Here is a 27783-nt window from a genome sequence, read left to right as displayed (position 1 = left end):
ATGTTTCCATTTTGACCTCTCACCGGAGGTAATAATAACAAGTGAGGAAAGGAAGGTAATCTGCTTGCTGCTTGGACTTGCTTCTCCTCACAGAGCTGGCATTTTGCAGACACGCAGGAAACTGATGAACTCCCTACAGTAAAGACACTCTTGTGCAGACTCTTCCCTAATGTCCCAGGAGGTAAGAAGTGAAGGTGAAGGTGAGTATCTTCCCAGCAAAATCTGAAGACTGATTCTTGATCTAGGGAGAACAGCAGTAAAACATTGTCCCAAAGTAATCCCAACCTTTCCAGATGTTCTCTCTAAATGCAAAACTCGTTCTCCCTAGATCAAAATTCCTACAGATGGTGAAATCTCTCTGAAATTAGAAAGTGTACACACTACTCATGTTTTTAAGAATATTACATTATTCTTTTTATTTCCACACGTGGCATATAAAACTTACAATACAAAATGTATCTCGAGATCAAATAATCCCTATGCACTTGACTTGCATTATCCCAAGGTATGCTAGAAGTTGAGAAGAAAGAGATTCGGTATATCTAAAGTGTAAATGAACTAACTTCTTAAGAAGGATGTGGCTACAGGGTAAAACTGCTGAAGTCCAAGGGTCACTTCCTGAGAAACTCCCGTCACGGTGTGCGAGCAGAGAACAGTCGGGATTTCTCTGGAGGGTCAGCTGGCATTTCTCAGTCTCTGCAAACAGGACAGCAGGTTCCTTTCACCAATTTGGGACTCGAACACAGAGCTGGGAGGCAGGTGTTGACCACACAGGTGACCTGGGCACTCTGAAAGGCAACACCCACACATTACTGCATGTTGCCTACAGTGAGATGTGAGACTACTGCAAGGAAGGCAACACGTTCCCTCCAGAACACACCCTCACAGCTTGACTATCTCAACACGGTAGAAATGGATCACGGCCCCAACTGCTTTGTGTCTACGGATTCTCTTCCTTTTTTCTTCCAACACATCTGCAGAAAGAAGAGCGAGGCTGAAGTGTCGCCCCGTAAAGTGTGACCCACGGTACTGCATGACAGGGCATGTGTGAGGCAGTTCACACGTTTCTGTAGCTGGGGAGTCAGCTCTGCTCAGACACAAACTAAATGACAGAAGGTGAGCATTTTTGGTTTCTAGATACCATAATAGCACTTTTCAAGATGTTTTTATAGGGCTGTGTAGCTGACTCAGTGCTTTCCGGCAGTGTTTCCGAGGCCAGTGAGACAAGCTAACCTGTCGGGGTGCCTCAGTTTACATGTGTGACTTTCAGGGAGCTTCCACGAGATCCCGCCAGCTCAGTTCCTTGGTCTGTGAGTGACTGCGTACGATGTCCACATTGTATGCGGCAAGCGATCATTACATGGTAGTTATATTTACATCAGTCTTGCACAGTCTTGATCTTGAAAATATGCCCAGAACCTTTTTTGTTTTTTTCAGGTATTTTTCAACTGGCTGGCTAGGACAAGTGAAACGGGAGGAAGAGGATGAAAGGCTTCTGGCAGCTCATACCTCACAGACACAGCTAATGCAGTCTTCCTTCGTCCAGCGCTCCTCGTCCTTCCTGCGAACCCCTTTATCATCTGTGCATCCCACCTGCCTCAGGCGCGCCTCAAGCTTGTTTATCTGGAAGAGGAGAAGGAAAGAAAAGCAGGAATTAAAATAGACAGCAGCAAAGCCAATAAATACCGTGGTTTGATGAAATGCTCTATTCTGTACGCACACACCTAGAAGGCAAAAGAAACTTCAAAGCCTGTATCATTTTTCTTAACATTTTATCTCCAAACTTGAATTACCCAGTGTGTAAACTAGCAAACAGTCCCTTATATGTGGAAAAACACTGAATACGGACTGGGCATAAGTGTGTGTCTTTACCAGTGAGGTGTGTTTCTTGCAGAGAGAGAACTTGCAAGAGGGACTAGCAGCTGGCGTAATGGGTATGTCACTGGACTCCCATGTAGTTGACCATGGTTCGAGTCCCAGACCCAGTGGCTTAAACTTATGCCAGGCGCATGTACATGGGTGTCCAAGATCCTGAGAGGAGAATGGAGGAGAAGGGATTGTGGCGTGGCCATCACCCCTGGGGGGTGATTTCTCGCTTTCTGTCTCTCTGTCTCTCTCTGTCTTTCTGGCAAGTGCACATGACCCATAGCAAAAACCTCTATAGCAAAAAGAAAAGAAAGCAAGAAACACACTATAAGAAAAAAATCCACTCAGCCCATCTACACCTTTTGACTTGCATATTTCACGTACTTGGATTCAACAGTATTTTTGATATGTACAGATTTACTGCCATTCTGTTGGTTGGTTCATGAGCGGGTGTTTTAGTATTTCTTCTTCTCTTCTGTCAATTTTCCACAGTCAAAGGGCCTGATCCTTTCTCTTTTTCCTGTGTCTGATCATTCTACAGGTCAGTTTTATAGCTTCACCTGCTTCCCATGGCATTATTGATTTTCTTTCACTTCCAAATGTGGTATTCCCCTGTACATTTCTTAAAGAGCTGGTCTGGTACTGGGGACTTCTTTTACTTTTTGTTTGTCTGGGATTTCACTTCTCCTTCAAATCTAAAGGAAAGTTTTTCTGAGTATTCTTGGTTGAAACTGTTTCTCTTTAATAATTTTTAAAAAGTCATGTCACTCCATCTCAGTCTGTGAGATTTTTGCTGAGAGGTCTGAGGTTCGTCTTACGAGTTGTCCTTTATAGGAAAGTTGGCCTTCATCTCTAGACCTTTTTAGAATTTTCTCTATATCGTGACCTTTTGCATCGTGATTATAACGTACTCTGGTAAAGATTTATGTTGATTCTGTTTGGCGCCCTTTGAATTTTCTAGACGTAGATGTCTATATTTCTCTTCTATTTGAGTTTCGGCTCACGTTTCATGATATCGGTCTTCTGTGCTCTCCCGTCTCTTTGACTTTCTTGGATAGCCATTATAAAGCTATTTCATCATCAAATGGTGTCCCAGATGTCTCAAATGTTTTCTTTTTATCTCTAAGATTTGCCAGAGGGTATATGTGCTCACTGGACTGAAAAAGAGGGAAAGTGATCAGACCAACCCATGGAGGACGGTCATGCTGCAACCGCTTCTCCTCCATTTCTCCCTCCATCCAGGATTGTGGACTCACTCCCAGGTATACGCGGTGCCCTTCTCAAGTCACTGGGCCTTGGACTCAAACCACGCACCCAGCCATGTGAGAGCCAGCTGTCTTAACCACCAGCCCAGGCTGCTCTGTGTTCTCTTCACTTTCAATGGCAAGTTTATCTTTCTCACAGCTGTTTCAGAGTCCGTGTTCACGGTCAGAGATTCCTTCTTCTAGATGGTCCAATCTGTTGTTGATTGTCTCTACCCAATCAAAATAAATACATAAATAAAAATTCCTGTGTTGTACTCATTATCTCCAGGATGTTTTTTAAGATGTCTGCCTCCCTATTGATTCTCTCTTCTATATCATGCATTATTTTCCCATTTCCTGAAATAATTTGTGTTCTCTTGTATCTAATTCAGTTTTATTATAATCAAGATTCTCAAACCCCTATCTGACAGTGCAGTGATTTCTTGCATTTTGTCCACCGTTAGTGTGGAGTTAGTATGTTCCTTTTTCTTTCTTTTTTTTTTTTTTTGAGAGGTTAACTATAGGGCACGTGCGCTCACCAGATAGACAGAGAGAGACATAGAGACAGAAAGCGAGAAATCACCCCCCAGGGGGGATGGTCACGCTGCAATCCCTTCTCCTCCATTCTCCTCTTGGGATCTTGGGCACGCACGCACATACGCCCGGTGTGAGTTTTAAGCCACCGGGTCCGGAACGCGAACCACGGTCGACTACATGGGAGTCCAGCGACATAGCCATTACGCTACCTGCTGGTTCCCTGGTGTGTTCCTTTGAATAGAGGTGTTTTCTTATGTTTCTGTGGGCCTGAACTGAGTTCTTGGCATCTTGGAGTACTTACTTCTTCCTGATTTATGAATTAGGTCTTAGGGTGGCAGGATTATTTATTTATTTATTTATTTTATTTTATTTCCCCCCAGCAGGTACATGCTGTCTCTGGAAAGACTGAGAGAGCGAAGGTGCAAAAGCACCCTCCAAGGGCTATGGCCATGCCACAGTTCCTGCACCACGCTTCCTCCTGCTGTCCTGGGGTGTGCACACACATGCACTCAGCACGTTTTTCAGCCCCCAAGGCCGGGACTCCAACCACATAATCAGTCATGTGACATCCAGCCGCATTAACCACGGGGTCACATCTGACCCTGTTGGCAGCATTTCACTCTGTCTTTTTATTTGGGCCTTTTTATTAACATCCTCGTGTATTTCAGAGACACCAGTGGTGGCACTGGAGGCCTCGGGGTGTGTGCTGAATTCCACGTCCGGTCAGCGCTGTGCCCTGGTGTCTCACCTGCGTAGGGCTGGGTTCCTTCAAATCGATGGCGACTTCTGCCCTGTGCAGTGGTCACCTGTGTTCTCAGGCCTGTGTAAGAAGTCGGATCCTCCTTTACGGGAGATAACCAATTAAAGATATCAGCTCAAAATAAATGACCTCTGCCTTGGATAGGTTGCACGAAGGAAAGACGTAATTGTCGGTTAAGTCGTTCAGAGGGGAGCTGGATGTTTAATTAGTCATTTATGTGCAATTTCTAGAGCCGGAGAAAGCTGTTGGTCCAGTGCCTGATTCTCTCCACAGCCATGGCAGCCCTGCCGGTAGTTCAGTGCAGATCAGTGGGCGCGGGCTGTCCTCAGTACAGCGGAGGGTGGAGCATGTCCTCCTGCATGGCCGATATGGGGTAGGAACTATGCACCCGTGCTGTGCAGCTGGGGCGGGGCTAGCGTGCACCTGTGATCCCAGATGGGAGGTTAAGGCAGGAACACTGGAATATAGCAAGACCCTGTCATAAGAAAGGAAAGTTGGTCTCCAAGTGTGTTACACAGTCTGCGAATCTGAAGACCCATGCTGTAGCAAGATGCTAGGGTCTGTGGGCACACAGCCTCCGTCCCTCTGTTTAAAACAGTTTAAAAAAAAAAAGAAAGAAAAGGTAAAGGAAAATCGGTCTGTGTTCAGAAATAAGATGAGCCAAAAATAAACCGAGGAACGTAATTTTAGCTCCAACATGTAGCAAGCTGGAAGTCATCACTCCTGTCCTTACAGTACAAATTGCACAGACAAAAATCGCTGAGCTTCTTGGAGAGCGGTGACCACAGGTAAGCCCCCTTCTTGGAGAGCGGTGACCACAGGTAAGCCCCTTTCTTGGAGAGTGGTGAATCACAGGTAAGCCCCCTTCTTGGAGAGCAGTGAATCACAGGTAAGCCCCCTTCTTGGAGAGCAGTGACCACAGCTTCTCCTGGGTCTCAAGCCCACACACGGCAGATTAGACTCGCCAGCCTCCGTACCTGTGTGAACCAAGGTGCTGCGATAGATGAACAGAGCCTGCACAGCGATGCAGCGTAGCACAGGCTCCGTGAGGCTGAGGCTACATAGAATGGTCTCGGTTTCATGCCGCGAGGTCTCCCTGTGAATGTCCATGAATGGGACTTGCTGAGGCTGGGGCTAAATTGCAGGGTGAATACCCTAGGGAGGGCACCTGACTCTTTCTTGCTGTGTCACAGAAGAAATAAATAAATAAACAAAATAAAAGCAAATATGTCAGTGGATGAATGAATAGATAGAGCATATTGGTTCCATTTTTCTGGAGACCCTTGACTAACACAAACAAATGGTAATTTTTGACAAGTTAGTGAAGACCCTTGTGGTTGTGACCAACTGCATGGAGTCATCATCGTATGGGGACCCTTACATGTTCCAGGTCCTTAACTCAAGGAACCCTGTGAGGTTCTTATGATGAAGATCCAATAACCATCCCCTCCTGGCCCTGACAAGAGAAGGGCAGGAATACCCTTGGTGAGATTCACCCATCGTCTTCCTCACAGGGAAGGAATGAGCCAAAACACAGTCCCAAAACCTCTTCCAAACTGGAAGGAGATCATTCTTACCCACTTTACACCATTCCAGGCTTCCTGGCTCACTTTGGAGGGACAAAAGCCAGCACAGAAACCAGGGTCAGTACTTTAAATTGATTAAGAATGCTCCAGCCAGGGAAGGGAATTGTAGGTGGGGAGAAAAAACATTATAGCACTGGAGAAATCCCATGAAGATCACAGCCGTGATACCCAGGCCCTCTAAGAAACCCAGATTTAATTGGAAGGTGAACTGACCCCCACCAGGTCACCAGCAGATTTTCAATGTGACAGCAGTGGACTGCATCTGAAACAGCTGATGGCTACAGCTGCTCTCCAGGGAAGCACACACATGGAGCCCCGAGTCAGTAGGAGAAACAGAAACGGGGACACGAGAGGAATGCAAAGCCTTGGCACTACAGCTCCGGGTACATTCAAGATGGCGCTGCATTTAGCCTGCCCCACACTAGTAACAGGTGAGAGCCGTCCTCTGCAGTCCCTCTTACCCACATACCTGGCTTTAACAAAATCTGCAAGCCATGATCAAAGGAAAGAAACAAACACCGTCTAGAGACACAAAGTGAGCATCGGAATGACTGAGGTGGGACACACACGTTGGAATTATCAAGCATGAATTTTAAGATAACAGTTATTTATATGTTTGGGGCCCTAATGGAAAAAGTAGACAAGATGCAAGAATAGACTGCCAATGTAAGCAGAGATGGAAACCTTAGAAAGAATCAAAAGGAGATCCTAGAAAGCAAAAGCACTGTAACAGAAATGGAGAACGCCTTTGAGGACTTCATCAGCGGACTCCATGTATTAGTCAGTTCTCCAGAGACACAGAACCTGCAGGGCACACACACACACACACACACACACACACACACACACTATTAGTTTACTGTAAGACATGCATTATCAGGTATGGGCTCCTATGATTATGAAGGATGGCAAGTCCCACAAATTCCTCTTTGCAAACTGGAGACCCAGGACAGCTAGTGCTATAATCTGAAGGCCTGTGAGCTGGAGAGTCAGCAGTCTAGATTCCAGACTGGTCTGATGGCCTGAATACCAGCACTGAGGACAGAAGATCAATGCCCCAGCCCTTCCACTGAAAGAGCTCACGAACCCTCTCTTCCTGAACCTTATTATTTTATTGAGGCCCTCAATAGCAGGGATAATGACTCTTCACATTGGGGGAAACAATTGCTTCACTCTCTTTACCAATTTAAATATGAATTTCTTGCAGAAACACCCTCCTGGGTATACCCAGAAACAATGAGCTGAGAGTGTCATAATTGAGTCCAGCTGACACGTAAAATAGGCCTCACGTCCAAGATGGCCAAGGAAGAGCCAGGCAGCCTGAAGACGTATCAGTGGTGACTTACCAGCTGAGATGCCCAGAGAAAGGAACAGAACAAAACTAACAGAAAATCTAAGAACTGGACAATATCAGAACTTTCATATTTGGGGTCCCTTGCAATTCCACATGAATTTTGGTTTGTCTTTTCTACTTATGTAAAAATGATGTAAAATGACTTAATGTATAAATAATAATAAAATGAAGGAAAAAATGATGTATTCATTTCCTAGTGCTGCCATAGTAGAAGATCACAGACTAGGTGACCGCAACAACAGAAATTTATTTTCTCGCAGTTTGGGGGCTGGAAGCCCAAGGTCAAGCTGCCCAACTGACTGGTCTCCTCAGACGTCTTTCCTTGTCTTGGAGATGGCCGACTTCTCCTGCATCCTCTCATGGCCTTTCGACTGTCCCAACAACATCTCTGCGGTCTTCTCTGTGTCCTAGTTTCCTTTTATCAGAATGCCAGTTAGATTAAATTAGGACACAACCAAACCACTTCATTTTCACTTACCTCCTTAAAGGCCCCATCTCCAAATATAGTCACATTGTCACATTCTGTGATACTTGGAGTTGTTTTTTGTTTGTTTGTTTTTTTTTTTCTTGAGAGAGAGAGAGAGATTTTTATTATAGGGCACATGTGCTTTCCGGAGAGCCAAAGAAGACAGAGAGACAGAAAGTGATAAATCAGCCCCCAGGGGGATGGCCACATCACAATCCCTTCTCCTCCATTTTCTCTAGGGATTTGGGGCATGTACACACACATGACTGGCATGAACTTCAAGCCACTAGTTCTGGACTCGAACCACACTTGACTATGTGGGAATCCATTGATGTAACCATTATGCCATTGGCTGGTCACAGAGTTTGGCTTTAACATAGAAGTTTTAGTGGTGCATGCAATTCAGGGAGTATTTTGGGAGTACTGCATCTTATCAATATTAGTCTTCCAATGTTTGAACATGAGAAATATTTTCATTTAATTACTTTCAGCAATAGTCCATAGGTTTCATGGTTAATTATTTATATTTCTTTTTTTTTGAATTATTTTATTTAACTTTACCATTATTATTATCATTATTATTTTCCAGTTTGATCAGAGAGACACACAGAGAGAGAGAGGAAGTGAGAAAGCAAGCCACCAGGTCCGAGACCTGAACCGTGGTTGGCCATGTGGGAGTCCAGCGCCTTTTACCACCATGCCACCTGCCGGCCCCGATATTTCTTTTGTTAATTTTATTCCTAAGTGTTTTACTCACTTTGATGCCATTGCAAATAGAATGGTTTTCTTTTCAGACTGCCTATTCCAAGTACAAAGGAATACAATCAAGTTATGTATATTAACACTGTATCTTGAAGGAATTGTTTGAATTCTAATAAGCTATGAGAAGACTAGTTTAATAAACTATTAAGCTAAAAATTAGTGTATTCTTTAGGATTTTCTATATACAAGATAAGTCACCTGCAACTAGAGGTAATTTCACTTTTTTTCTAACTTAGACACCTTTCATTTGATTTTCTTGCCTAATTGTTATGGCTGACACCTGCAGCACACTGTTAATAGAAGTGCCAAGAACAGACATCTCTGACTAGTCAGAGATCTCAAGGAGGAACTACTTTCATTGTGATAATACAATGTCAGCTCTGAGGGTTTTGCAGGTACTCTGTGTTAAGGTGAGTAAGTTCCCTTCTATTTCTAGTTTATTTTATAATAAAAGTGTGTTGGGCTTTGCCAAATGATTTTTCTAAATGTATTGAGAAAAGCATGGGTTTATCTTTTAATCTCTTGATCTCGTATATGATATTAACTGATTTTCAAATGTTAAACTAAGGGTGATTTCCTGGGATAGCTCCCCTTGGCCTTGGGATACAAACCTTTGTATAAATACCACTGGAGCTGCCTTACCGGTATTTTACTGGGGAGTCTGAACTCCTCAGCAAATATAAATGCCAACATCTATATTTGTAAGAGGCATAAGAGGTATAATTTTCTTGTAATATCATTTCCTGATTTTGGAATTTATGTAATATTAGTCTCATGAAATGATTTAGGGAGGGCCACCTCTTCTTACATTTTTTTGGAAAACTTTGTAAAAAATTAGTGGTAAGTCTTCTTTAAATGTTTGGGAAGAGTTCATGACAGAACCATCTGGGCCTGGACTTCTCTATGTAAGTTATTTTAAATTACTAACTCAATCTCTCTCTCTTGCTTTTCTCTCTCTTATTTAAGCCTATTCTTTTTATTTTTAGATTTTTTCTTATTCCATTTTGGTAACTTGTGTCTCTTATGTCTATTTCTTTTTTTTGATAAAGTCCATTTACTCTCAGATTATAATTAACAATATAAGCAAGTTCAGAATAAAGGTAGTAAAAATCAGTAAGAAAAAAGAAGACGTAAGCAAGTCTGCCAACTAATGAGACCCTTTTGACATTTTTAGAACACTCTACTGAGCAACAAGATACTTTCTTTTCAGGCATTCAGGAACTGTTCACCAAAAACTCCTTTATGCTCACCAGAAAGTAAGTTTCACTACATTTCAAAGGAGTGAGATAACATGGAGGATGTTTTCTGACAACAGTGAAATTAAATTATAAACCATAACAAAAATATATCTAGAAACTCCCCAAACATTCAGAAATTAAATAACATCATCTACATAATCTATGGATAATATTTAAAAGGCTATAAAAATCTGTGAAATGGGACCAGCGGGTAGAGCATAGACCAAGGCACCTGGACCCCGCATGGCTGACTGAGAAGATCAAGTCCTAGATCCGGTGGCCTGAAAGACATACCGCACAAGCATGCATGCCCGAAATCCCAAGAGGAAAACGGAGAACGGGGAGCAGCGTGGCCATCCCCCGGTGGACGATGTCTCACCCTCCCTCTGTCCGTCTGTCCCTCTCTTTCTCTGGTGATGTAAGAAAAAAGAAAGGTCTAAAATAATCAATGATCTAAAATATGACTAAGACATTTTTAAAAAGGAGCACAATAAGTTCAATGTATGTGAAGGAGGGAAATCGTGAAAGCTAAAATTAGCAAAATAAAAACTGTGTAAGAAATTTAAAAATGAAACTGAAGGCTGGTCCTATGACTAGAAGATGAAAATGGTGAACTTCTAAGCAAAGACATCCCAAGGTAATAAAAGATCAATAGAAGCCAGCAGGTGGCATGGTGGCCAAGGAGCTGAACTCCCACATGGCCAACCAGTTCAAGTCCCAGACTCCGTGCCCTGAACTTCGTGGTAGGTGTGTGTGTGTGCATGGGCATGTCCAAAGTCCCGAGAGGAGAATGGAAGAGAAGGGACCGGGGCATGGCCACCTCCCCTGGGGTGACCTCTCACCTTCCCTCCCTCTGTCTCTCTCCGGCAAGCAACATGCCCTGTGGAAAACAAACCAACAAACAAAACAAAACAAAACAAAACAAAAAATCACCACAATATTCCTCATAACTATTAACAGCATAATCCTGAACACATTTTTAGCAAATAAAATCTCAAAGTACATAAAATTTATCATACAATCAAGTAGGCTTTAACCCAGGAATGCAGCTGTTAATCCAGGCTTATCAATTAAATGAATTGATTACTAAAAAAATAAAATAAAAAGGAGAAAACCATTGCCATCTCTCTCCTTTTAGACCTAGCAGTCTTTCCTTCACGTATTTGGGTGCTCCTGAGTTGGGGGCATAGATAGTTATAAGCTTATGTCTTCTCGATGAGGTAGCCCTTTTACCATGTAATGCCCTTCTTTATCTCTTCTTACAGTTTTTGTCTTAAAGTCTATTTTGTCTGAAATCAGTATCGTCATGTCAGCTCTTTTTTTATTTCCATTTGTATGAAATAGCTTTTTCCAGCCTTTCACTTTTAGTTTATGTATATAGATTTCATCTGTGAGGTGCATTTTTTGTGGGCAACAGAGAGAGGGTTTCTGTTTTCAGTCTGTGTCTCTTGATTGAAGAATTTAATCCATTAACATTCAACATTATTACCCATATTTCCAGACTTATCTCTACCATTAACTATGCCATTTTTTGGGTTGTTTTTTGTTCTCTATTTCTGTCTGTCTCTCTTTAGTTTTCCTGGTATAGCATTCTCTTCAGAATTTCTTGAAGAACTGGTCTGGTGTTGGTAAATTCTTTTAGGTATGGTTTATCTGAGAACGTTTTTATCTTTTCTCCCCATTTGAAAGATAATTGTGCCGAGTATAGTCATCTTGGTTGAAATCGTTTTTCTTTTAACACTTGGAATATATCTTCCCATTCTTTCCTTACTTGCATTGTCTCCACTGGGAGGTCTGAGGTTAGCCTGATGGGATAATCTTTGTAAGTAACTTGATGTTTCTCACTTACCATTTTTAGTATCTTGTCTTTATCCATGATTTTGGTTAATTTGGCTATCATGTGTTCTGGAACAGATCTTGGGTTGATTCTACTTGGGGTCCTTTGTATTTCTTGGGTTTGGATGTTTGATTGCTTCTCTAGGTTTGGGAAGTTTTCTGCAAGTATTTTATGGAATAGATTTTCTATGCCATTGGCCAACTCTGCACCCTCTGGAATACCTATTATTCAAATATTTGGGCATTTCATAGTGTCTCGTATTTCCCATATGTTGTTCTCATTTTCTTAAATTATTTTTGGTGGTTTTATCTAAGCCAAAAGTTTTTGTCTTCCAGCCCAGGCACTCTTCCTGCCTCAGTTGCCCTCACTTGCTGCCACTCCTCCCTAGTCTGCAGCAGTGCAAGCTCTGAGGATAATGGTGGCAGACAGATGTACCTGGGATGAGTTGGGATGCAGAAAGAAGCCTGGAGCAGTCTCCTGCCTCAGTTGCCCTCACTTGCTGCTGCTCTTCTCTCAGGATATGTCTGTTTCATCCAAGTGATCTAATTGGTTGGCAAACAGTGTCCTCATAATCCTTTTATATCTGTTGCAGTAATGACCCGAGTCTACCTAACTTTAGTAATATGAGCCTGATCTCTTTTGCTTAGTCAGTCTAGCTCAAGTTCTGTCCATATTGTTGCCAATCTTTTCAAAGACCCAACTTGGGTTATGTTGATTTTCTTTATTGTTCCTGTTCTCTATTTTATTAATATCCACTCTAGCTTTTATTTAGGTTTTTGTTATAGGATATATGCACTTGATGGAGAGAGGCAGAGAGAGGAAAAGTGAGAAATTACACCCCAGGTACATGGTCATGCTCAATCCCCTCTCCTCCATTCTCCTCCTCAGATTTTGGGCATAAACACACATGCACCCAGTATGATTTTCAAGCCACCAGGTCTGGGACTTGAATTGCAGTCGGCCATGTGGGAGTCCAGCATCTTAATCAGCATGCCACCCACTGGCCCCTATCGACTCTAATCTTTGTTATTTACTCTTTCTGTTTATGCTGAGCTTAGTATGTTCTTTAAGTTTCTTCTCAAAGTGGAAGAGAGGTTTACTGGTTTGAGATATTTCCCCTTTTATAATCTAGGTGTCCGTGGCTGTCGGCCTCCTTTTATCCCTGTTCTATGCTGTGCTTGTAACATCCCTGTTTTGGTATCTGGAGCTCATCTGTGGTCACCTCAAAGTTTGCTCTAATTTCCTTTTGGATTTCTTATTTGACTTACATGAATAAAATGACATTTAATCCCCAACTATTTTTTAAGTCCCCCAATATTTGTTATCTCTGTCCAATTTGATTCCACTGCATTCAGACAGCATGCCTTGTGGTCTTCCGTGGCTTCACCACGCTCTTCTCACAATCCACATGCAGCCTACGAAGACACAGTGAAGGGATTTGAGCAAGCTGAGTTTCCTTTCAACGCCAGCTCCCTCTGAGCCTCACGTCTGCCTGTGCTTGTCATCTCCCACAAAATCTTGATGTCTCACAGTGACCCCCCACAAGCACCCGTGGCCTCTTAAAGAATTTTCACAGGTGACTGCCTCTTACAGATCCTGGTCAGATTTGCCCTTTAAAATGACTGTGCCCTCACTGTTCCCTCTCTCTGCTCAGACTTTGTTCCTGAGAGCCATTCTCCCTATCCTTCACCTCAGGACTTCCCACCTAAGTGAGTAATAGATCTTCCTTTGTCCAAACCAGAGGAATCCGCTCATGAATTGTTTTCATTTTGTAAATAATTATTTACTTAATTTTATTTACCATGATTATTAGTTTTTAAATTTGCTACAGGGCTTGTGTGCTCACCAGAGAGAGAGAAAGTGAGAAAACAAGTCAACAGTTCTGGGACTCAAACCATGGTCACCCTTATGGGAGTCCAGTGCCTCAACCAGCATGCCACTTGCTGGCCTCCAATTTTGTTTGTTTGTTTTAATTAATTTATTTCTTGCATTAAAGAGAAGAGAGAAAGAGAGAATGACACCCCCCAATAGGATCCTCATGCCATAATCCAGCCCCAGACTCAGTCAACAAGGATCGTGGGCAAGTGCAAATACACCCAACACACACAGGGAGGTCTCGGCATGACCTGCAGACCTTCCCACATGGTTCCAGCCTGGCAAAGTTGTGTTACTGTGACACCAACAGCTGGCCCTTTCTGAGTTTTGATGCAAGACCCTCAACTTGGACAGGAGTTTCTCCACAATACCACGTTCAAGGACCAAGTCCTGACTATTTTACTTCAATCGTCTCTCCAGACACTGTCCATGTTTCTTGTTTTCTAACCAACAGTATCACCATAGCCAAAGCCTCCATCTTCTCTGCCCTGGACAGCAGCAGGTGATGACGGTCACTTCTGTGTCATGTTATTCAGTTCTCAAGGAACTACCAGATCGAGTTCTTTAAACCGAATACAAAGCACCATCATGGTTCCTACACTCCTTTTACAGATTCCTCCTGTACTTAGAGTCCAGGAGAAAACCTGACAGAGTCGAGGGGCTACCTCACCTAGACCCTTTCTGTCTCCCTAGTCTCACATTGTGCATTCTGTCGGTCTTTATCTAGTCTCCAACTGGATTAACTCTGGACATCTTCTGTTTCTTCCATATGCATATGCCAAAACCTCATAAAACTTAACTATAACCTTCTCTAACTGCTAATTTAGTAATAGTATTACCTATCTCTCAACTCTAAGAAAAGCTCTGAGTATCTTTAATTTCTTCCTTTTGCTCATCTTCATTTACTGGTAAGTGAAGCAATGAAGCTGAGGGGCAAGCAGGTGGTATGGTGGTTAAGGCACTCCACTCCCACATGGTTGACTGTGGTTCGAGTCCCAGACCTGGCAGCTTGCTTTTTCACTCGCATGCCCCTTTCTCTCTCCTTCTCTCTCTGTCTGCCTTTCTCTGATGAGCCCTACAGTAAGTTTTAAATAATAATAACAATTAAAATTAAATAAATAATTATTTTTAAAAAAGAGATAAGGCTGGGTTTTCCTTTTGTTGCCTTGGAATAATGAATAATATTACTCCTTTGAACTGAAAAACAAATCCACTTTGGAATAATGAATTATAACGATCAACCTATGACCTTCGTGTTGTTCTCCTGTTCTGTTTGTGTACTTGTTTCTGTAACTGGGATTCAGAGCGAGCATTTCCCGTTGTGACCATGGGTGTCCTTCCAGCCTCGCGTCCCCTCTTCCCAGTGCCCCGCCACTTACTAAGTCATAGCAAGCTGCTCCATCCTCTCCGCAAATGGGCTCTGGCTTGTCTACCGCCACCTTGCCAGCCCTGGCACCCATTCCCCAGATCTCAGAAATGCATTCCGGATCTCTCTCCCTCTTTGAGCCCGGGCTAGAGGACACTGGTGAGAGCTCGCAGGACAGACCTGGAAGGTGAAGCGGTTCTTGCTCTCCAGCGCAGCTGTCAGCAGATGCGAGAATGAGGGCTGAGCTTAAAGCTCCTGCAGAGACGGCAGAGACTGGCTGTGCTTCCTACTGGGCCCCGTCAGTCCAGAAGTTTCCGACAGCTGTTCCTACGACCTCTACTCCCGACTGCTCCAGCAACTGTGAACACCCCTGACCTTTTACATACAAACCCATCCTCGGGATTCCTGGAGTCGGTCATGCAGATAACTCTGAGCTAGCTGTGAAGGCCTCACTAAGAGTGTGATTATTATTAAAGGTGTAAATTTTCAAATCTTATCACATGCACACACATAACACATACACACACACCCTCTCCTCAGTGTGGCATATCAGGTACAATCTCAAATTGAAATAATAAAATATTCTGAGAACAGTTGCAACTTGGGTACTTGCAACAATTCTCATAATCAAATTAAAGGGGAAAACATGGGGGCCCGCAGGTGAGTGCAGGCATGTCCAAAATCCTAAGAGGAGAATGGAAAGGAAAGAGACTGTGGCAAGGCCATCTCCACTGGGGAGTGACTTCTTGCTTTCTGTCTCTCTCTGTCTCTCCCTCTGTCTCTCCAGTGAGCTTACGGGCCCTATAGCAAAAATCCCCCCCCCAAAAAGGGATGATGTTGGTGGAATAAGACATACTAGACTCTACTAACTATAAAAGAGCTAACATGGAAACATTTAGACCTCTTCTGTTAGCTTGCTCCTATAAAGGTTAAGGACCAACGTCAACCATCATCATTCCTAGGCATTCAAAAATTACTTGACAAAAGTGTACCTTAAACAATGTGAAATGCTAAGACTAACACTACTTGGTAGCCCCATAAATGTAATGTCACTTAGGATTAGGAAGTAAAACTTGGAAATCCTTGGCTGAGTGTTGAAATCCCTTGACATCTACGAGAGATGGGTCTCAAAAACACCAATAAGCTCCAAAGGAATGAGTACTATATGATACGGTTTCTCTCAAATATTCTCTATCCTGGTCAACCTATTTCCTCACTGTCTTAAATTCTATTCTTAGAAACATACATTGCCATGATCTTTGTGCTATTTGTTTAAAAGGCTTATTTATTTAATTCTCCAGTGATGGAGAGAGAGAAAGATGGGAGACAGAGAGAGAGAGACCTTCAAGCGGGTCCCCACACTGCAATCTGCTCCCAGCCCCAGCCAGCCCTGACCACAGCAATCAGGCACACCCAGCACGTATGGGAAAACTCTAGGATGAGAACCAGGGTCCCTTCCATGTGGGTTCAGCTATGCGACTCCTAGGATACCACCTGGCCTCTTTTTATGCTCACTTTTCATTTAAAAGAAAAAAAGAGTTCTCCACAGGACTCCCTGTGTCCACACTGACGAGTCACAGAAAACCACACATTGCACCTGCTCAGTCAGACATGCCTTTCCCACTGCGGGCCCAGGCTCAAGGCCCACCGCCTACCTGCCACCAGAGGCGGCTGAAAGTACGTCTTAGTACATGACGAATCAGCAGCACATGCGAAGTCTGCAGACCCTGCGGGCTGTCCAGTTTGAAAAGACCCTCTGCCCTAAGCCGCCCGTCTGTGTCCCTGCCCTGCTCTCGGGGATCGCTGGTCTGCTCCGTGGCACCTGAGAGTCTCCAGGAGGCTCTCAGCTGGTCTCTCTCGCTCTTGGCTCTTAATTTTTACACTTTCCCTTTGACAACTGAGGCTGACGTCTACCTCAGTCAGTGCTCCTCCTGCTGCCATCAGGTTCTTTCATTGAAATTTAAATTAATATTTCGCCATAGGGAGTGTCCACTCGTACCAGAGAGAGACAGAGACAGTGAGAGAAAAAATGAGAAATCACTCCCTAGGGGGATGGCCAAGCTGCAACCCCTTCTCTTCTGTTCTCCTCCTGGGATTCTGGACATGCATGCACACACACCCAGTGTGATTTTCAAGCTGCCAGATCTGGGACTCAAACTGCAGTCAGCCACATGGGAATCCAAAGCCTTAACCACTGTGACACCTGCTTATGTCAAAGGTCATACCTGTCGAGCAGTTGCTCCCTGTCATCCAAGGCACCAGGCACTACACACTCTGCAGCCTCCCCATCTGTGTGGCCTGGCCAGACCCCAGGGTAGTTCCTGACCTCTGCAAGAGGTCACAGGACCTCCTCACCCCTTCTCCTAGTCTTGCCCAGCCTGTGACTCCCTTTAGATTCCTGACGCATCTAGAGCAAACTCTCCATGTTCCAACAAAAAGAACCGATTTTTATTTTTGTAAAGAATAGTTTTTATTTATTTTTTTTTCAGTAGGTGTGTTTTGTTTCTTGTTTGCTTTTTAAAAAATATGCTATAGAGCATTTGTGCTCATGGGGTGGTGGGGATGAGGAAGCAAGCCACCAAGTCCAAGACTTAAACTATAGTCAGCCATGTGGGAGTTGGCACCTCAACCACCACAGAATCTGCTGGCCCTGAAACTGATTATTATTATATTATTATTATTTGAAAGTAAGATTCCCACTGTAGGGCACATGTGTTTGCTAGAGACATGGAGAGACAGAAAGTGAGAAATCATCCCCGGGGGAGTGGCCATATACCAGTCTCTTCTCCTTCAACCCTCTCTGTGGATTCTAGGCACACAAGCACATGTACCCAGCATGAGTTTCAAGCTTCCAGGTCTGAGACTCAAACAGCAGTCAGACATATGGGAGTCCAGCACCTTAACCACTACGCCATCCACTGGTCCAAAACTGGTTATTTTTAAACATCAACTATGCATCCAGAACTGAGAAAACTCCAGAGTAGTCTCAGCTATGAAGAAATTTACAATGAGGGACCAGCAGTTAGCGTAATGGCTATGTCGCTGGACTCCCATGTAGTCGACTGCGGTTCGAGTCCCAGACCTGGTGGCTTTGACTCATGCCGGGCATGTGTACGTACATGCCCCAGATCCCTAGAGGAGAATGGCGGAGAAGGGATTGTGGTGTGGCCATATCCCCTGGGTGGTGATTTCTCGCTTTCTGTCTCTCTTTCTGGGGAGCGCACATGTCCTATAGAAAAAAGAATTTGCCTCACCCAGATGTAATTCACTGCAAAATAATAAGCTGTCCCGACTCAGTGGTGTCCAGAGTCTTAACCGCCCCACCCCGCCCAGGACATGTTAAAGATAACCGTCTTAGAAATGACACTTCACATCTTTCCCGTCTAGGCTCAGAACTGGGGGGACCAGCGAGCGCAGTGCTGCGTGTGCAGGCACGCACGGGGGCCGTAGCCTCGGTCGGCCCTGCTCTGGGCGGCCGGCACAGCGGCCACTCGCGCTCTGCCAGGACTCACAGCAGCGCAGCAGCAGCGTTAAGGGCGTGCAGCTCACGGGCTGCTTCTGCTCTGCGGTCTCATCCGACCGTCACAGAGCCGTGGGTCGTGGGTGAGGGCACTTGCTCTGCATGATTAGCAGTTACTCAGGTCGGACAGCGAGAGAGCCAGCTCTTGACAGCAGGCTCCGCGCGTCCACACTCCACCACGCTGCGGCTTTCCGGGCCTCTGAGGACACGTGAAGAGGGCACTTCAGAGCAGCGCATACCTCGCAGACAGCCTGCCACCTTGCCATAAAAGAGATCCGATTTCCATTTCCCAACAAAAATGTCTATATCATCATTTCTAACATAAGCCAAATCTCTCTCAAGGATTCATTCCTAAATTTCAGATTTTTTTTTTTTTGAGAGGTTTTTGCTACAGGGCGCGTGCACTCGCCAGACAGAGAGACAGAGAGACAGAAAGCAAGAAATCACCCCCCAGGGGGGATGGTCATGCCGCAATCCCTTCTCCTCCATTCTCCTCTCGGGATCTTGGGCATGCACCCACACGCACCCGGCATGAGTTTAAGCCATCCAGTCTAGGACTTGAACTGCGGTTGACTACATAGGAGTCCAGCAACATAGCCATTACACCAACTGCTGGTACCAGGAATATTTTTGAACTCTTAGAAAATTGAGAAATAGCAGTCTTATTCTTTAACGAAAGAGAGAGAGAGAGTGAGAGAGAGAGAGCATATACTTCCCAATGGTACGTAATCACACCATAACCCTTTTTCCTCCGTCTCCCCATCCCATCAGGATCCGGGGCATGCGTGCACATGGCCAGCTTGTTTTTCAAGTCCCTGGGGCTGGGATGTAGTCTGCTGTCCTCCATGTGGGCTCCCGCTCCCTGTGCACAGAGCTTCCCCCATGCTATGGAGTCAGTTCACAATTTTGGTTTGTTTGGTTTGGTTTGGTTTAATTTTTTTTGGAGAGGTTTTTGCTATATGGTGCATGCACTCGCTAAACAGACAGAGAGAGACAGAGAGACAGAAAGCGAGAAATCATCCCCCAGCGGGGATGGCCACGCTGCAATCCCTTTTCCTCCATTCTCCTCTCGGGATCTTGGGCACGCATGCACACGCGCCCGGCGTGAGCATTAAGCCACTGGGTCCGGGACGCGAACCACAGTTGACTACGTGGGAGTCCAGCGACATAGCCATTACGCTAACTGCTGGTTCCCTCACAATTTTTAACAGTAATGTATTCAGAAAATGAAAGCTAGAGAGAAACGACCGCCTCTAAGAAGCATCTCTGACTCCAGTACAGGACGAATTAACAGGACACGTTATGCTTGCTAAAAGTGACCATTATTTATGTGTACAGAGACGTGATGCGTACTCAGCTCCAAACCCTCAGAAACGCACAGGTGGAGCGCTCCATGGCACCGAGCAGAGCGCCGGCCACCAGCCCGCTCCTGCTCGACATACTGGCATTGCGTCCGAAGAAGAGGCTGTCTGCATGTTCCTGACATGAGTTTCCCCAAGCCTTCCTCACAGCCCAATGCTTGTTAAAAAATAATAATGACCATAATAATCCCTAAAAATGGGGTAATAAAAGAAGTTGTGGGGCCAGCAGGTGGCATGGTGGTTAAGGCACTAGGCTCCCGCATGACCGATCAGGGTTTGAGTCTCGGATCTGGCAGCTCGAAAATCATGCTGGGATGGGACGAGTAGATGCAGTAATGGTTACATCACTGAACTCCCACGTAGTCAACAGGTTGGGGGATTTCTTGTTTTCTGTCTCTCTGTCTCCTGGCAAGTGCTTTATAGCAAAAAAAATCTCTCTCTAAAAAAAGGGAAAAAGGAAGAAAATCATGCCGGGCACGTGTGCAAGCCCAGGGAAGGAGATGGGATTGCAGCATGGCCATCCGGGGCGGGGGTGGCGACTCTTCACTTCCCTCTCACTGTTTCTTAGTTTCTCTCTCTGACTAGCACAGGCGGCCTGCGGCAAAATTCTTAAACAAAAAACAGTTGTGGGGTCAGCAGGTGGCATTGTGGTTAAGGCGGCTGGACTCCAGATAGCCAACTGTGAGGGTAGAGCCCAGATTCAGCTTCTTAAAATATACTGGGCATGCGTGCATAGATGCCCAGAATTCCAAGAGGGGAATGGAGGGAAGAGATCGCGGATCAGCCATCTTCCCTCGGGGGTGCCTTCTCATTTTTCCTCTCTCTCTCTCCCTTTGTTTCTTTCCAGTGAGCATAAATTACAATAAATACAGAAATAAAGAAAAATTGAGCTATGACTTTGGAAAGTTATTGGGCAGATTTTTGAAGTTTCATTAGTCCAATCTATGCAAAAAGGAAGAAAACCCACCTGTTGTCCGAGAGCTGCCATGGTTTCTCAAATTTCCACAGCAAAATCGCTGAAATCCTGGGTGACCTCTGTCTGTGTCCCGAGGGTCTCATCGGTAGCAGCTTGGTCCAGGTACAGATCGTCTCGCTGCCTGTTTTTACAAAAAGCAAAAGAATTGCTAAAACAAAATGAGTGCAAAGAATTTTTTTTAAATCAGCGAATATTCTTGAGGCATCTGCCTTCTGTATAAGGCATGGTGACTGGTGCTCTGTGTGATCTTAAAAAGAAAAAAGTCCAACTGGATCAGAAATGAAACGCAAATGACGTGAGAGCACGCCCCGTCTGCCACATCTGCTCTCCATAATTCCTCTCACAGCAGCAGTATTCCTTCTGAAATAGGGAGGCTGAGTGACCGACTGATGTATCTGGCCTATTGCTGAGATCTCAAAGCATGGTTTTTCTTTTTTTTTTGGAGAGGTTTTCGCTATAGGGCGCATGCGCTCGCCAGACAGACAGAGAGAGACAGAGAGGCAGAAAGTGAAAAATCACCCCCCCAGGGGGGATGGTCACGCCACAATCCCTTCTCCTCTATTCTCCTCTCGGAATCTTGGACACACACGCACATGCGCCCGGCATGAGTTTTTTTTTTAAACCACCAGGTCCCAGACGCGAACCGCAGTCGACTACGTGGGAGTCCAGCGACATAGCCATTACACTAACTGCTGGTTCCCCAAAGCATGTCTTTTCTAACAAACCGTTCGTTTCACTTTCAACAGTGAAAGTGCAGTGGAAAGTTACATGTTACATATTATGCGGTCCCCACGTGGAAAAATGACTCGCTCAATTATAAATTCATGACAAGAACTAAATGAAGACAAGGATACTCCATTTGACCAAACTTCAGTCTTAACCCTGACACAAATGGCTCACTACTGTCAGAAAGAAACGGAAATCAAGTCTTGGACTGAGTTTCTTAGAGCTCATCTGAAATTCTCAAAAAGCAGAAGCAAACAACTAGTTTGGAAAAGAGAAGTGGATGGAAGTCTCCCCCATCGATGACCCTCTGCCTGTGATGTACTAATAAAGGCATTTGTGTTTAGACTTGAATGAACTGACGTGATGTCTGTGTCTCAAGTTCTCAGTTATGTGTCCAACCCTTATTAAAAGTTATTCCTTGTAAAGAAGTCATCCTGACTTTCAAAGTGTTCTGCTCTGGTCTACCTGAAGCCCACCTTCTACGGTTTAATAAGAAAATGGCTTGCCAGAAACAGTATATCCAGTGAGCTCGTGAAACGATTTCCATAATAAATCTGAAACACATTATAGTGTACATGAGTCAGAAATGTAGGAAAAAGGCAAGACTGAAAAACAGCAACATGGGACCAGCAGACGGCTGGACTCCCACTGGCCCACTGCGGTTCAAGTCCCAGACCCAGCGGCCTAAAAGTCACACTGGGTGTGTGTGTGCGTGCCCAACCTCCTGACAGGAGAGTGGAGGAGAAGGGATTGCAGCTGACCGTCCCCTCTCGGGGGTGATTGCATCCTTTCTGTCTCTCTGTCTCTCCAGCAAGTACACATGCCCTATAGCAAAAATCTCACTAAAACAAAACAAGCAAACAGCAACAACAGACAGGAGTTGGTCACAGCAGCCCCTTGGTCACTAGGTAAGATAACTGTGTGTCCCTAGGACAGTGCATTGGAGTCACCATGAACGATACTGGTCACACGCCAGCTTTCACGAAAGTGCTGCATTAGAAGTGTGGTAGGGATAGTAGTAATAAAATGGATAATGATAATAAAAATAATTGGACACAGTTATTTTTATAGTGCTCTCTCCTATAAAACCCTCAGGATCTAACCAAAGGGGACTGTGTCACAGAGCGGCTCTAGGCGAGGGTATGAGGAGGGAGCCGAGCACGGGAGTGGCTGACGGGAGCCGCGTGTGCTGGGTGCACAGGGCTGGAAGGTCCCTCTGGGCACACGTTGCACCAGGCACTGTGCTAAGGAGGCGGCAGGGCCTGGGAGCGCTTCAGGAAAGCATTAGGAAGACAAACGGGCAACTCCGGAATGACAGGAAAACACTCCTGAATTTTCGAACTGCATTGAAGTGCAACTGTGTGCCACAAATTGCACAAGGTAATGTGTACGGCCCGATGAGTGTGGGCATATGTACACATGTGTGCTGCTGATGAAGGTGCTAAACACACCCAGCACCTCTGAGGATTTTCCCGCGGTCTTTCACGTGGTAGGACTGTTTTGCTTTTTGTTTTGTGACAAGAGCACTTAACAGGAGCTCTTTCGCTGTCCTGCGTTTTCAAAGTGCTCCACTGCATTAAGGACAGGCCCTGCGGTCCTGCAGCGGAGCTCAGGATCTGCACAGCCATTACATAATGCATTCCCAGGCCCTGCTCCCCTCAGCTCCTGGAAGGCACCAGTGGCCCGGACTTCTGTGAAGTCAGCCGCTCTAGACACCTCTTCTGTGGACGCCATTCCCTCCCTCTGAAGCTGGCTCAACTCGCTTAGCATAGTGTCCTCCAGAGCCAAAGGGAGCTACCACCTCACACCTCTCAGCTGGCCGATACCCAAAGCAGGAGAGGTGACAAGCGCTGGTGAAAACTGTCCTCTGCTGGTAGGAATGCAGAATGGGGGTCCACTGTGGAAAACAGAATGTTTCTCAAAACCTAAAACTAGGACTGATCTAATAATGGAAAACAGAATGTTTCTCAAAACCTAAAACTGATCTAAGAACCCCACTTCTGGATCAAAGTTGCTCCTTGTGAAAAAGCCATTGTAGCTTTAAAAATTATTCTGCTTTGTTCTACTTGAAATAAGTGTTCTACTGATTAATAAGAAAACGGATACGAGGATCTTGAAGAAATATCTGCACCCACATATTTACTGCTATACTATTATCTCTAATGACCAGGGTGAGGAAACAACCCGAGAGTCTATCAATGGGCGAATAAACAATATACCACTGTACACTCAAAAATGTGTAAAGAGGGGCCAGCAGGTTAAATGATGGTTAAGGAGCTGGACTCCTATGTGGCTGACTGTGGTTCGAGTCCTGGACCTGGCAATTTGCTTTATCACTTTCCCTCTCTCTGGTCAAATTAAAATAAATAAATAAATAAATGAAACAATTCCTTTAACAATGTGTTAAGAGGGTATTCTTCTTATAATAAAATAAAGCTCACCTAAATGAATAATTTAAATGTATCAAAAATATGTTTTATCCATAAAAAAGTGCTATGTGCTATTTTAGAAGATTTATAAAATGCAGCAAAATGTAAGAAAACTCCCTTGATATAAAGTAAGAGGTGGGAAGAAGCATCTCTGTTTATAAGAATAAATTTAAAGAATAAAGTTTATCGCCAGAGGTGTGTCCACTCATCAGAGACAGAACAGAGATAGAAAGTGCCCTCCTCAGTGGGCCTACCACACCACACCCCTCCACCTCCGTACCCCGCCAGGGCTGTGGGCATGTGCACATGCATGTCCAGTGTGATCTGCAAGCAGCTGGGGCCAGAATTTAAACCATGCTTGACCACGTGGGCTATGGCTCCCTACGCACTGCACTGAACCACAGCACCGACGGGCCAGCCCCGTAAGAGTAAACTTTTAACATAACTATTCATAGTTTTAGTTTATTCTTTCATTTAAAAATAGTTTTATTTTGTTTCTCCACCCCCCACCTCCAGGGCAGACACCAGCGCAGTGATAATGCAGCTGGACCCCTAAAACTGGGTTGTGTCCTGGGGCCCTTCCTGAGCACAGTGCATGCACACAAGTGCCCATGATCCAGGCTGGCTGGGATTGTGGTTTGACTGGGGCATAAAGACCCTGGTGTCAGGACTAGCAGTTGGTATAATGGCTATGCTGCTGGACTCCCATGTAGTCAAGCACCGTTCGAGTCCCAGACCCAGTGACTTAAACTTAACAAAACACCAGGTACATGTGTGTGCATGCCCAAGATCCTGAGAGGAGAATGGAGGAGAAGGGATTGCAGCATGGCCATCCCCCTGGGGGCTGATTTCTTGCTTTCTGTCTCTCTGTCTCTCTCTGTGGAGCGCACATGCCCTATAGAAAAAAAAAATCTCCAAAAAAGACCCTGGTGTCTATCTGTCTCTTTTTCTCAGAAGAAATAATTTTTTAAAAAATAGATTTTTTTCCCATTACAAAAGTAGCACATGTTATTTTAGAAAAAAAAAAAGTAAATGCTGAAATGCAGAAGAGAACAAAATCACCTAAACTCACAAGAAAAAAATGATTCTTTTATTTTAAAAAGTACTTTGTATGAGTTGATTCCTAGTTGGATGAAACATTTAGAAAATGTTGGAACGTATACAGAAAATAAAATCACTGATGTTCTCAATAAATAAATCAAAGAAGATAATGACTTCTGCCCAGGGATGGAAGGGGTATGTGGTCAGGGTCACTGATGTTCTCAATAAATAAATCAAAGAAAATAATGACTTCTGCCCAGGGATGGAGGGAGTATGTGGTCAGGGAAGCAAAAAAAAAGAAAAAGAAAAAGAAAGGAAGAAAGAAAGAAAGAGAAGAAAGAGAGAGAGAGAGAGAAAGAGGACTCCAGTTTGTAACCTGTTTCAGGGTCCCTGGGGTTAGCTCCTGCTCTGCACCAGGCAGGAGTCCCTGTGTGGAAGAGCAAGAGGGTGTGGGAGAGTGCGGGAGGGTGCAGGAGGGTGCAGAAGGGTGCAGAGAGGGAGTAGGAGGTTTCTGGAGGGTGCTTCCTAAGAAAGAAAGAAAGAAAGAAAGAAAGAAAGAAAGAAAGAAAGAAAGAAAGAAAGAAAGAAAGAAAGAAAGGAGAAAGAGAGAAAGAGGACTCCAGTTTGTAACCTGTTTCAGGGTCTCTGGGGTTAGCTCCTGCTCTGCACCAGGCAGGAGTCCCTGTGTGGAAGAGCAAGAGGGTGTGGGAGAGTGCGGGAGGGTGCAGGAGGGTGCAGAAGGGTGCAGAGAGGGAGTAGGAGGTTTCTGGAGGGTGCTTCCTGTCACTGCCTTTACCTGCCCTTGCTAGGAGGCACCTTAGCTAGCCTCCTGTTTCAGATGCAAACACTGCAGCTTAGACAGTGGTTAATTGTCCACAGTACACAGCTGGGATGCAAATCAGGATTTTGAAAAAAGAGAAAAGCCCTCTTCTTAACTAGTACACAGATTTGTTTCCTATCCTTGAGAGCTGTGGTGCATTTTAAGAAGGATCAGATGTGTGTTTTACATAATGTGGAGGGAAAGAAGAGAGGCAGAGATCAGTAAGTGCAAGAACGGAAAGAACATAAAACAGGCACTATAGATGCTGCTGCATTTTAAATTCTTAATTAAAAAAAAAAAAACAGTATTACTTGCAAAAGGATAATAGCATTTATTAAGTCAAACAGATTTTAATTCTTGAATAGTTTATTAAAAGAAAGGCTGAATTTGTGAGCAAGGCAGAGTAAAAAAAGCACAGATAGGAAGGAAAAGGGAAATGTGCAAAAGAGAAACACACAGCAAGACAGAGTGAAACTGCATCCCCCGTGACGCGGAGCACTCAGTGGGAGGACGTGGCCCACTTGGGGCTGAGCAGCCCTGGTGCTCTTGAACTCAACAGAGCAACAGCCGAGGACAACCAGAGGACATGTGGCTGTAAAACCGTGGGCAAGGGGGCCTTCCAGGATAAAGAAATATAACCAGGTATGTTTAGAATTTAAGTACCCATGTGCAACCTGTGGTGACCTTATAGCCCTCCCTGTTCCCATAGCAACTTAGCAACTCTCAGTGACCTTGTAGCTCTGATAGCAACTTAGCAACTCTGTAACTTCATGTAGCCTGTGTATCTAACAGCTGGTAGCCTGGCGCCTACCTGCCTAATTCTGTAACAGTATTTTATTCCATCAAAAGGCTGTAAAAGTATAATATAACCATATATAGGAGACAAAGAAGCTAAAACAAGTGAAAGGAAGAGCTCCAAGAAACTCAGGGCTGAGCCTTTAGATGTGAACCCGCGGAGCCAGTGCTAGCGCGGTCGACTACGTGGGAGTCCAGCGACATAGCCATTACACTAACTGCTGGTTCCCACCCCTCATTCTTCACTACCAACCATTCTGGTTAGATTTCCCATCAGTACTTATATGAGCACTTTTTTAAAAAGAGTAATATTCATTTAGGGTCCAAACAATGTTTGCCATGTCATGAGCACTATAGCAGCACTATATTCTGTATTTCATGAAATGTCTATAAAATGCTAGGCACTGAATTAGTGTTAGGTATTTACATACTTGCTACAGTTTGAATATGCATGCGGCATTAATGTGGTGTTCCACTGTAACACGGCTCAGAGGGAAAACCTGATCCAAGATGGTGAAGGGTGAGGCCTTTGGGAGGAGATTAGTGACCAGGTGGTTACGGTAGGCCCCACAACTGAGTGCCAGTGGATTAGCGAGGAGAGGGAGTGAGCGGGAAACCAACCTGGAACAGAGGCCACACTCGGGTCTGTCCCCCCCTGCCTCTGTTGGCCATAACATGATGCAGGTGGCCTGGAACACAGGCCACACTCGGGTCTGCCACCCTCTGCCTCTGTCAGTCATTGGCATGGTGCAGGTGGCCTGGCGTGCGCCCTATGCCTTGGACTTCACAGCCACCAGACCTTGGGTCAGATTAATCTCAACTTCTTTCTGACTCAGCCAGTCTCAGATGTCCCTGCTAGCAAAGCAATCAGGGATAAGACGATATGCATTCCCTAGATAACAAGAAAGTTCTGTGAAAAGCCCATCCTGCAGAGGAGGAAGCCGAGACTTGGATTTGATATAAATGAAGAAGGGCAAGCAGTCTGCAAATCCGTGTACGCCTTCCACCCATTCTGTCACAGGCACTGCCTCTCCTAGACTTTACACCCAGAAAGACAGGGCCCACGTTCTGTTCATTTCTACACACTCACAAACACAATTATCGTCGAGGAAATAGACCCGAAAATGCATTTGGAATTTGACTGAAGTCTACTATCGAGGAAGCAACTATGAAAAACAGACACTGGCGCCCCGCGGGGCGGCGGCAGGCCCAGCACGCTCCCCC

The 27783-nt window shown here is 44.8% G+C and overlaps 1 protein-coding gene across 1 annotated transcript in view; it reads right to left on the bottom strand.

The window, feature by feature from the left end:
* Positions 1-632: 632 nt before the first annotated feature.
* The window catches only part of PXDNL (peroxidasin like), a 525965-nt gene continuing 498814 nt past the window's right edge, over positions 633-27783 (bottom strand). The window contains 3 exon segments of the mRNA XM_006140357.1: positions 633-788; positions 1510-1623; positions 20740-20869. Of these exon segments, the coding sequence (XP_006140419.1) occupies positions 633-788; positions 1510-1623; positions 20740-20869 (400 nt within the window).

The sequence above is a fragment of the Tupaia chinensis genome, unplaced genomic scaffold, assembly GCF_000334495.1.
Source record: "Tupaia chinensis unplaced genomic scaffold, TupChi_1.0 Scaffold000031_1, whole genome shotgun sequence".
Classification (NCBI taxonomy): domain Eukaryota; kingdom Metazoa; phylum Chordata; class Mammalia; order Scandentia; family Tupaiidae; genus Tupaia; species Tupaia belangeri.
This window is presented reverse-complemented; position numbering and strand designations above follow the sequence as displayed.